Source organism: Euleptes europaea, chromosome 11 (genome assembly GCF_029931775.1).
Source record: "Euleptes europaea isolate rEulEur1 chromosome 11, rEulEur1.hap1, whole genome shotgun sequence".
Taxonomy (NCBI): Eukaryota; Metazoa; Chordata; class Lepidosauria; order Squamata; family Sphaerodactylidae; genus Euleptes; species Euleptes europaea.
In genome coordinates, this window is record NC_079322.1 from 55516764 (window position 1) to 55528546 (window position 11783).

The 11783-nt window shown below is 43.7% G+C and overlaps 1 protein-coding gene across 1 annotated transcript in view; it reads right to left on the reverse strand.

Moving 5' to 3' along the window:
- CUBN (cubilin) overlaps nucleotides 1-10344 on the reverse strand; it is a 157887-nt gene extending 147543 nt beyond the window's left edge. The window contains 6 exon segments of the mRNA XM_056857098.1: nucleotides 1365-1468; nucleotides 3696-3797; nucleotides 4513-4551; nucleotides 5018-5110; nucleotides 9487-9616; nucleotides 10226-10344. Of these exon segments, the coding sequence (XP_056713076.1) occupies nucleotides 1365-1468; nucleotides 3696-3797; nucleotides 4513-4551; nucleotides 5018-5110; nucleotides 9487-9616; nucleotides 10226-10344 (587 nt within the window).
- Between the last annotated feature and the right edge of the window lie 1439 nt (nucleotides 10345-11783).

Genomic DNA, 11783 nt, shown 5'->3' on the forward strand with positions numbered 1-11783 from the left:
CCAGAGACTAAGACATGGAGTAATGGATTTAAAGTAATAGAAAAGCGATTCCACCTAAACATTAGGAAGAACTTTCTGACGGTGAGGGCTGTTTGACGGTGGAATGTGCTGCCTCGGAGGGTGGTGGAGTCCCCGTCTTTGGAGGTCTTTAAGCAGAGGCTAGATGGCCATCTGTCGGGGTGCTTTGATTGCGGGATCCTGCATGGCGGGGGGAGGGTTGGGGTCACTGGGGATGTGGGGGGAGGTAGTTGTTAATTTCCTGCATTGTGCAGGGGGTTGGACTAGATGACCCTGGTGGTCCCTTCCAACTCTATGATTCTACATTAACAGCTATCAGAAGCAAACAGCAATAGCACAGCAGTGGCTCAAAGGCAATATCACATTTTTATTCTACCCTTCCTCTGAGGAGGTTAAGGCAGATTGCTTCATTCTCCTCTCCTCCATTTTATCCTCACAACAACACTTTGAGGCAGGTTGGGCCAAGAAAGAGGGACTCACTCAAGTAAGATTCATTGCTCAGAGTACATTTGAATCTGGATCTCCTGCATCCTAGTCCAACACTCTAACCACTACGCCACACTGGTTCTCAATGCATATATCATATAAGAAATTGATCTCTCATTTATGGTTTAGATACTGGACTGGGAAGGGCCACAAAGACCATTTGAAAACAATCCAAATTCTCTAAGAAAAGTCCCTCTGGGTTACACTTGAGCAACTGAATAGAATTAGTGCTGCTCTCCAATAATTTGTCTGAGAGCTTGCAGGTGATGACAAAGCTTTGCAAAACCAGAAGCATGCCAAGCCAATGTTTGCAAAGGAAAGGATTTTTTTTTAATTCCAAAGCCAGAAACAAAACACTTTACAAAGAACTCTGGCATGCAATGTTATCTCATGGGAAGAGCTTTGTCAGGAAATTATGTTTTGGCCAGTTTGCCACTTCATAATAAAACAAGCAAATCTTTCAAGCATGATCATTCACTGTAAGCAAAGAGAGCTTATGGAGCGCTATACACATGGAGGACAAATCTTTGGCCTCAAAAAAGAAAGAAAAAGTATGAGCCAGGGTTAATGTATTTTTACAAGCCTCCACATAAAGTAGTCACCTGACACACTGCAAAATGTGTCTATTGGTATTGTCTTCTCATACTGGCAGTGGCTGTCCGGGTCTCTGGTGAAGGTTTCTCACATAAACTGTTAGCTGAATCTTTTAACTGGAAATTCAAGGGACTGAACTCGGGACCTTCTGCATGCAAAGTAGATGCTCTGCTACTGAGCCACAGCTCCTGCTAACCTCTAATGTATTCCTTATAGCATTTAGCGATACTACAATGGCCTTCCATATAAAGGCATTATACAGTTACCTGTAACTGCCTGGGTTGTTTACACATGTAGCTCCATTCTGGCAACCCAGAGGTGTCCCAGAATAAATCTGGCATTCATTTACATCGGCAGAACAGAATGGTCCCTGAGAAGAGACAGAAACACGGTTTATTTCCCAAGAAAAACAGGAACACAATAGGGCTTCAAGAGCCTGTGGACCACTATAACATTTCAAAAGGTGGACAGCATCTGACTCACTCCCAGCGGTGTTTCCCTTCCTAAACACTAAAACAAATCCCAGCTGTTCAGCTCCCCCAGCATATCCCCATATGTGGAAGTATAAACTGATTTCGCTTAATTTAAAGCAAAGAGTAACGGCAATTATGGTGGAAGCAGAGCTCTCCTCTGGGACTAAGATCATGTACCATTAGCACGCAAGCTATTGATACCAGATATGCAAAGGGGGAAAAAAATGTTCTGCAGCAGTGCACCAGGAAATATTATATGGGGGCCCTTTTGTGTTCTTTCTCAAATACTCCACTCAACTTCTATGGAAAATTCAAAAAAACACACAAGGTTCACATCGATCGCCATGCTTACTACAACTTCTGGTTGGGGTTTTTTCCCCCTCTCTGTATGGACTGCATTGCATTTTTGTAGTTACAGGCCACCAATAATCAATAAAACTTACCATTTCAGTCTACTGTTCTGTATCTATCAATTGACACTTACACAGCAACAGAAATTTTATGAAATGAAGAATTCCACTGGGTGTGCTTTTAAGTAGAGTATCTGATCCACAGGGCAGAAGTAGAATTTCTCTGGCTCCAGTGCAAATATGTAAGAATGCCTCCCCCTTCTCAATCCTATTCCAAATAAACAATTTAACAAACTATTACCAACCCCCCCATTTTACTTCTGAGATATTCTGAACAGGCACATCTTGGCAAACGCTACCATAAGGAGCTACACACTTTGGAGAAACACATCCTGTGCAAATGCCCTAAAGACTGAATTAATACATTACGTCCCTTCTGAGTACTCACCCACATTGTTCTGATCCTGAGGTGGAAGTGTAAGACCATGTATTCATGCGTGCAGAGGAAACACACAATTAAGTTTTTCCTGGACTGCGCAAAATTACATTGCAAGTGGGAAAATCACGTTTCAAAGCTTGTACGTAGAAAACTGGGGCATGAGGGGTATGGTTGCCAGGTCCCTCTTTGCCACCGGTGGGAGGTTTTGGGGGTGGAGCCTGAGGAGCAGGGTTTGGGGAGGGGAGGGACTTCAATGCCATAGAGTCCAATTGCCAAAGTGGCCATTTTCTCCAGGTGAACTGATCTCTACCGGCTGGAGATCAAATGTAATAGCAGGAGATCTCCAGCTAGTACCTGGAGGTTGGCAACCCTAAGGAAAGGCTGGTTGTAGATCACTTGCCCTTAACATGTTAGGGTTTGTTTGTTTGTTTGTTTGTTTAGGAAGGGTGAATATTCAAATGTACAACTCCCCATTTGCAGTTCAAATGATATGGTCTCTGAAAGACTGTACCGCATTATTCTGTTGAATGCATACGTTAGCTGAAAACTAGATATTTTCTGACTTCCTTCTTTATTTTCTTTATTTGTATCACACCCTTAAGCCTTGGCCTGGATGGCCAGATCTTAGAAGCTAAGCAGGGTCGGCCCTGGTTAGTATTTGGATGGGACCACCAAGGAAGTCCAGGGTTACCATGCAGAGGCAGGCAATGGCCAACCACCTCTGTTTGTCTCTTGCCTTGAGAAACCTATGAAAACTCTACAGGGGTCACCATAAGTTGGCTGCAACTTGACAGCACTTTACACACACACATATCCATCACATCCTTTCCCCAAGGATCTCAGCGCTGCATACATCAGTCCTACTCTGCATTTTGGTTTGGATCCTTGACTTCTGTTTCTGCAGACACAAGGTCTTCCATTCACAGAATAGGATTTCCCCCTTTCTTGGCAGCCCAAAATTCCCAGAAACAGGAGGGGGGATATTTTGGGCTGCCACCAAGTGGGGATCACACTCTCAGAATGAAAATCCTTATAGCTGTGCAAATGCTAAGGGGATCCAAGCCTTTGTCCTAACAACTCTTTGAGGCTGGTTAAGAGAAACTGACTGACCCAAGGTCACTTAATGAGCTTCAGGGCAGACTGGGGATCTGAACTCTGCTCTCAGACTAAGACTCTGACCACTGTACCTCACTGTCTTCAGGGAACAGCTTGCCATTGGTTCTACTGGTATAACTGAATGTGCCGGTATCAGCTCCCTTGTAGATGATTATGCTGCTAATAACAATTGCACTTATGCATATTGTGTAATTGAAAGATACTTCATAACTTCTTTACCTGCCAGTTGTTAGGGCAGAGACAAAAGAAAGCATCCAACAAATTGATGCAGGTACCAGAATTCTGACAAGGATTGCTACTACAGGCTTTTCTCAGGAAGCTCTGAAACAAGGACGAACATTAATATATTAAGTTAGCATTTATTATTTCACTGGCTTGGTCTTTTCTAAACAACCACAGGAATACATAAAGGATCCTTTTGGGTACTAAATTACTTGACCCCCAACACGCTGGGAACTCATTTTACCGACCTCGGAAGAGTGGAAGGCTGAGTCAACCTTGAGCCGGCTACCTGAAACCAACTTCCATTGGTATCAAACTCAGGTCGTGAGCAGAGCTTTGACTGCAGTACTGCAGCTTACCGCTCTGCGTCACGGGGCTCCTATGCACCACAGGAGAAAGATCTTTTCTGTCCAGGAAGGGCCGCAACCAGCTCACCACCCAAAGCTAGTGAAAGGCACCCCTGGCCACCTATTCATCTAACCGGAGGCCCAGGTCCAGGAGCACCCCCAAGCTACAAACCTGCTCATTTAGCAGGAACGCAACCCCATCCAGAACAGGGAATAACTAATTTCCTGAGTCAATCTCCCTCCCCCACAGTAGCACCTCCATTTTGTCAGGATTCAGTCTCAGCATGTTAGCCCTCATCCATTTCAAAACTAACTCCAGGCACCTGTTCACAGTTTCCACAGCCTCCCCGGGATCTGATGGTAGCTCAAGACAGAGCTGAGTGTCATCTGCGCATTGGTGGCAGCTCAGCCCAAACCTCCAAATTCAAAATGCATAATATGATTTCTTGTGCCTCAAAATTGTTTACCTGTTCAAGGTTTTGAAGTCTGCCTTCAATATTCACAATCTGCAACAGAAATAAAAAGACAGGCCTTTGAGAATTATATATGTAGATGATATTTAGGATCACTGGACAGACTAAAAATAAAGGGCATTTAAAATAAAATGACCTCATCATGAAAAACAAATAGTACTTTTACACAACCAATGTCTTTGCAAGTAAAAGTTTATAAAACAAAAATCCTGCCATTTTACCGTCCTTTAGTCCTAAAAGGTCCTTTGGGGGTCTACTGAAATGCAATGGCTCATTTCAGATATCATTAACAAACAGATATTTATTTGTGACCAGTGCAAACTTAGCTTGTTACTTACTGGTTTAGAGTGCAATCCTAAACCCTTCAATGGGTTTAGAAGGAGATAACTCTGTTTGGGATTGGACTGTTAATTGTGGTTTATTTCAGGGTTAAAATCCCACTTAATTAGCAAGAAACAAACTCCAATTTACTGAAGTGCTTGTAGAGGTTATTACTTACCTTGGAATGAAGATAGGTGATCTGACTGGAAACATTTTGAGGGATGTTGGTGACTCTTTTTAATTCAAGAATCTCATCTTTATTCTTTCTGATCTAAATGTTTAAAGAAAAAGATAGTTCCACTGTTCTTTATAAAGTATAAAGAATGAGCACATATCTCACAGAGACTTAAGCAGTTACTGATAAGAACCATAAACACAAAAAGCTGCTGCTGTATGCCAAACAAGCAAATTCTCCTGGAACGGACTTTCTATTTTGTGTACAATAAGTGCTGCAATTGCATTTAATCTTCGGGGTGATATTTCTGCAAGTCTTCCTTCCCTGCCAACGGTACTGTTTATTCTAAGCAGTTTTTCTGATGGCACAAACAGCCAATGCAACACCTACGACCCCCGACTTCACACCCCCTCCTCCCTGGCTAGCTAACTGACTGAAGTCCGGTCAGGAGTTTCTGCTCTATGTGTGGACAAGCAGCCAGGAGCCCTGGATGAAATTTTTTTGAACACAGCCTGAGACCTCTGGAAGGGGTGGTGGTTATTTTAATGGTTTTATAATGTCATTTATCATGTATGTTTTAAATGGTTAGCTGCCTTCGCTAGGGTTGCCAGGTCCCTCTTCACCACTGGTGGGAGGTTTTGGGGGTGGAGCCTGAAGAGGGCGGGGTTTGGGGAGGGACTTCAATGCCATAGAGTCCAATTGCCAAAGTGCCCATTTTCTCCAGGTGAAGTGATCTCTTATCGGTTGGAGATCAGTTGTAAAAGCAGGAGATCTCCAGCTTGTATCTGGCAACCCTAGCCTTGGCGACCTTTGCGAGGGCAGAAAGATGGGGTATAGATTTTATTGTTGTTGCTGTTATTGTTATTAATCATCATCTTTATTGACTAAAATACAATCTCAATTAACTAGAGCTCAAAAGCACTAGGAACAATATATCAAAACACTACCGGGTGTTACAGAACTAAGAAAAGAAACAAAAACATGAGGCTAACTATGTTGTACAAGGCGCTGGTGTTACCTTGGCATTCCTTCTCATAGGGTGGGCATGAGGCTGCTGGAACTTCAAGACAGAGCCTGGTCAAGGCAGACTTTACCACATTTGTCCTCTGTGCCCCAGTTTGTGGCTCGCCTACTTTCTCACAGTGTGTCAGATTTTTTGACCCTTCTTCTCCCAGCTGGGAGGGTTTTACTTTGACCTATCCTATAATTGCCCTGACCTGGATGGCCCAGGCTAGCCTGATCTCGTCGGATGATCTCAGAAGCTAAGCAGGGTCAGCCCTGGTTAGTATTTGGATGGGAGACCACCAGTCCAGGGTTGCTGTGCAGAGGAAGGCACTGGCAAACCACCTCTGTTAGTCTCTTGCCATTAAAACCCCAAAAGGGGTCGCCATAAGTCAGCTGTGACTCAATGGCACTTTACACACACACATCCTGTAATTGGGGTTGAGTCTGATGTGTGCTGCCTTGCATTTTTCTCCAATCATTTTCTCCAATCAGCACATCTCCAGATGTTTATGGCCCGACTCAGGATATCCAAACAGCCATCTGTCTTGCCCATCCCCAGCAAGGGGGCAAATCCTTCAGTCTGTCCATTTGTCGTTATAAAGGAAAACTCATCTTCTCTCGGCCTGGAATCTTTCTGAGGAGTTTATTACTGTTCCCCCCAGGAAAGAATGTTTTCTCTGAATTCAGGGCTTCCTGGAGTGTTAAATCAAGGAAACCTTCATTCTCTCATCACCATAAAGACAACAACTACAATATTTACAAAATGACCATGGTGGAAGGAGGGACGTCATGGCAGAGGGAGGGTGTCATTAATTCTCAAGTAATATCTTATAGGTGAGCATATGAAGCTGCCTTGTTACCAGATCAGAACACTGATAGCGCTCTGTTTACTCTGACTTACATGGGGTTGCCAACTGTGGCTTGGGAAATTCCAGGAGATTGTGGGAGGGCCTGGAGAGGGGAGGGAGCTTGCCATAGAATCTACCCTCTGAATATTCTCAAGTATTCTTATAGGTGAGCATATGAAGCTGCTTTGTTACCAGATCAGAACACTGATAGCGCTCTGTTTACTCTGACTTACATGGGGTTGCCAGCTGTGGCTTGGGAAATTCCAGGAGATTGTGGGAGGGCCTGGAGAGGGGAGGGAGCTTGATGGGGATGGGATGCCATAGAATCTACCCTCTGAAGCTGTCATTTCCTCTAAGGGAACTGATCTCTGATCAGCTGTAATTTCAGGAGAATGTTCTATTTCCCCAGCTTTTAGACCATACTTTATAATATACAATAGGGATGCCAGCCTCCAGGTGGGACCTGGAATTACAACTCATCTCCAGACTACAGAGAGCAGTTTCTCTGGAGAAAATGAATGCTTTGGAGGGAGGGCTGTATGGTATCGTACCCCAATGAGGTCCCTGTCCTTTCCAGGCTCCACTCCCAAATCTCTAGGAATTTCCCAACCTGGATCTGGCAACCCTACCCCCCATCCCTGCCAGTGGCCAGACGGACCTGGCAACCCTAATATAGGACAATGCAGTTGTTCTCCCAGACAGAACAACAACTGCAACCATTGTGGAGAAGAGCCGTAGCTCAGGGAGATGGCACATGCTTTCCACGCAGATGGTCCCAGGTTCACTCCCTGGTATATCCACTTAGCGTTTACTAGATGTTGCAGAAAGACATTCTCTTCCTGAGACCGTGGAGAGCTGTTCTAGGGTTGCCAAACTCCAGGTGAGGGTCTGTAATTCCCACAACAGAAATATGTCTTCAAGAGAAGACGTGTCACTCCACATGCAAAGTCTGAAGGGGCCACAATACCTGTCATGTTTGTTTTGCCACAGAGTAACTTGGCATCTCTGCTTAATTATGATGTTGTTAAAGTTCAGAGAGATAAAGTGTAACCGTAGACGTTATCTGTTCATCTTTACATAAATTTTATGGCACTGCAATCACTTCATAAAATAGACAGTAGCTATCAAAACAGCCATTAAAAAAACCTCCTTGATACTTTAGACAGAAGGGAGGAAGGTGAAAGAAGATTCAGAATAAACTTTAAGGTGGGGTAGATTCTGGGTTTACCTACATGAACACTGTAAAGAACCCTGATGCCAAAGAAGTAGACTCCAGCTTGCATCTGCAGAGGCCAGCAGCACAACAGAAGCACAACAAACTTCTTCAGGCAAAGAAGTTTGGCCCATCTCTTCCCACCAGGAATAAAAGTCTGTCCCAGAAGCTCCTGTGATGTCCTCATTTGCTGCTGGGAGTAATGCCTGGATGAGGTATGGAGCATGCTTGTTTAACATAGCTTGAAGTCCCCACTGGCTTATTTGGAAAGTAAAGGAGCAAGAGGATTGTTCTCCTCTCCTTCTTCTAGGAAGGTATATGCATGTGTGCACAAACCAGGGAGTAGCACACAACTTAGTGGAGGGAGGGCATCTCCCTCAAGAAGAACCTGAAATTAGCCAGGACTGCACTTCATGCTCTCTATGTCTTCCTCTTAAGTTCCACCACTTTGTGAGCTACAAGGTGTATGTAGAAGGAAGAAAACCAGTGGAGCAGGGGTTTGTCCTTGGCCTTTTCCTCTTGGGCAGAATCAAAGACAGGGTTGCAGCTACTTCCCACCTTCTCCTTCATAACCCTATAGAACGGGCTCTGGTTTTCCAAAATGCGGATGTCATGCAGTTCCACAGTCAGACACAATCAGGATGGGAAAGGGCTGAGGACCAAAACAACTGGAGTGCTCTGCACTGATCTTTACAAGTTTCTGGAAAGTAAATTGCCGGAACTAGGGTTGCCAGCCTCCTGGTAGGACCTGGGGATTCCCTCAAATTACAGCTGATCTCCAGACTAGAGATCAGTTCCCCTGGAGAAAATGGATGCTTTGGAGGGTGGACTCTATGACATTATACCCTACTGAGGTCCCTCTTGGAAGAGTTACAGATAGAAGCTAAAATGACTAAACTGAGGCTATCATACTTTGGTCACATTATGAGAAGAGTATAGTCACTGGAAAAGACAATAATGCTAGGAAAAGTTGAAGGCAGCAGGACAAGAGGAAGACCCAACAAGAGATGGATTGACTCTATAAAGAAGCCACGGCCCTCAGTTTGCAAGACCTGAGCAAGGCTGTTAACAATAGGATGTTTTGGAGGACATTGATTCATAGGATCGCCATGAGTAGGAACTGACTTGATGGCACTTAACACACACACATAATTACTTTTTGCAGTTGTGACAAGGAAGTGAGTAAGGAAGTCCAGTCCAGAACATTTGAAAGCCTCTAACCTGTGACAAACTCCAATACCAACAACACTTCCAGTGGATACATTTAATTTAAATGCAATTTAACAAACAAATGAATCATGATAGCACCAGAGGATACAGCTCTGGTCTAAGCATTTGGATGACATTTTCTGAATCCAATTTAAGATCCATTAAAATGTAATTTTTTAAAAAACACAAACCATTACCTGGCTAAAGGTCTCAGCAAGGTCTTCTTCATTAATTCTTATTCTGCCCTGCGATCCAGTTCTGAATTCAATATTTTTGGCAGACCCAGTATGGAAAATTAAATTGCCACTTTCAGATGACATGCGAGGTCTGGTGAGTCGAAAGGAAGAATATGACACACAATGTCAAACCTACCAGTCACTATAGCCCTTCTCATTTGTTTCATTTTGCCACATGTATGGGACAATGCATGACATCTGATCCTCCTTATATGTACAAACACTGTTTTTTTCTGAAAGAGGAAACCCATTTATTTTCATACTTGGTACACATGTACCAGCACTGATTTTTTAGACAAAAATGGTGATAATGTGGATTAAGAAGACTGTGTGTAGCATATTCTTCCCATTTTTACAGTAGAATGTAATGAAATGGCTTATGGATCTATCACAGTGTAGCTTGCCCTTCACCAAGGAACTCAGGGCAAAATGCATGGTTTTTCTCTGTTTTTCCCCCTTGAGATTGATTAGCCTAGGAAGGAGTGACTGTCCTAAGGGTCAATTTGTGGGCTTCATGAAAGAGTGGGGATTTGAACCTGAGTCTCTCCCTTTTCTAGTCTTGCACTCTAACCACTACCACCCACTGGCCCTCAAGTCAAATTACATGAAGTCACCTAACGTATTCTTTATTTATGTCAGGTTTTTGCATCTCCTACTTAGAAAGTCTATCTGCAAGTTACACCACCAGAATGGTACTCACTGTTCCTGATGGAGGGTCCGTTTCGGTCTGTTTTTCTCAATAGATTCAGATCCATAGCTTAATCCAGAAATAATCAGTAGTGTCACCAAAACCCAAGGAATGGAACCCGGACACACCATTGCTCACTTCTAGTCTTCCTGGACTGTGCAGTGAGTTAAAGTGAAATCTCCAACTACCTTCAAGGATTAACCCTGGATGAGGTGTACTTTGCTCTTGCAGGAATCTTTGCATATTCAGAGATGTGCCTGTTCAGCTATCTTGCTGAAATGGAACCGAAGGTTCCTGGGGGGTCAGGAAAATGTGATTTGGGGGTCAATCTAAAGCAGGCTTCTAGTGGTCACTGCAGAGGGTATGCCTGGGATGATTTCTTTTTCACTGGGATGCTTCCTGTACTTGGTTGTGGGAAACATCCTTTGACCCATGAGAATGCAAAAGCTGAAATGGTGCATTGTTCAGTCTGGTCAGGTGCCTATTAAGATTCATTTAGACAACATGGTCTTACATTGAAAGGACGATCCCTTATATTTCCCCAGAACTAGATCCCCATACAAATGTGTTGTGTAAATGGTTCATGTAATGAAACTCTTCACTGATGATTCTGAGCAGGGAAACAGATTTTCAAGAATGGCTTCTTCTGTGAATTGTATCGCTGGTTATTCCATCGCTAGACAACATGTTGTGCAAATAGGCACTTAGATGTATGAGTAATTGCACTGATAAGACAAAAAAAAGCATTGTATTGTTTATAGGAAGGGAAAACCAGGACGCTAGGTTTGAAAAGTATTCAGAAGTAACAGGTCAGGAGACACAGATGGCAGGATAGCTAAAGGAAAATACAGTAGAATGATTGAGAAAAGGAGTCAAGGAACTATTTGTTTGAAGTAAAGAAATGTATTGAGTCAGGGATGCTGAGAGCTGGAAAGCTGAATCAGAAGTAGCAGAATGTGGAAAGGCAAGGATAAAGTGGATTGAGAAGCACAGGCTTGAGGGGACAGTAAGTGGAAGGACACAAAGCACTTAAGGAACAGTTACAGTGAAAGTGGAGACTACATCTTGAGTTGAGCAAAATGGGGAAGGTATTTTCACAAACATTTCTCCACCCCCCATGAAAAGTATCTTTTTGGTAATTTGGTGGGGGCTACCAAAAAGGGCAAAAATATTCTTAGCACTTCCTGCTTCCACACTCACACCAAGGTTGTTTCTACACTGGGTTTTTGGTGCAGCTTTGGTGCAATTGGGAAACAGGGATTCATCCTGCCACTTCTACATAGCATTGCGGTGCTCTTGTGCACCTTCTGACTTTCCAGCAAAAGGGAGGCAGCGTCCCTGTGGACAGGGAAGGCTGGATCATGCCCAGGTTCACCCATATCAGCACTATTCTTGCTTATGTTTCAGCAATTCAGAAATGATGTAAGCATTGTACTGATATCAGTGACTCCATACAGCTGATCAGATGCTGTGCAGATAATGTCACAAAGCCAAGTCAGAGAGAGGCCAATACTTCCTGCCCTGGCTTGGGTTGCTTCCACATGACACCAGGTCTCTCATTGCTGTTACA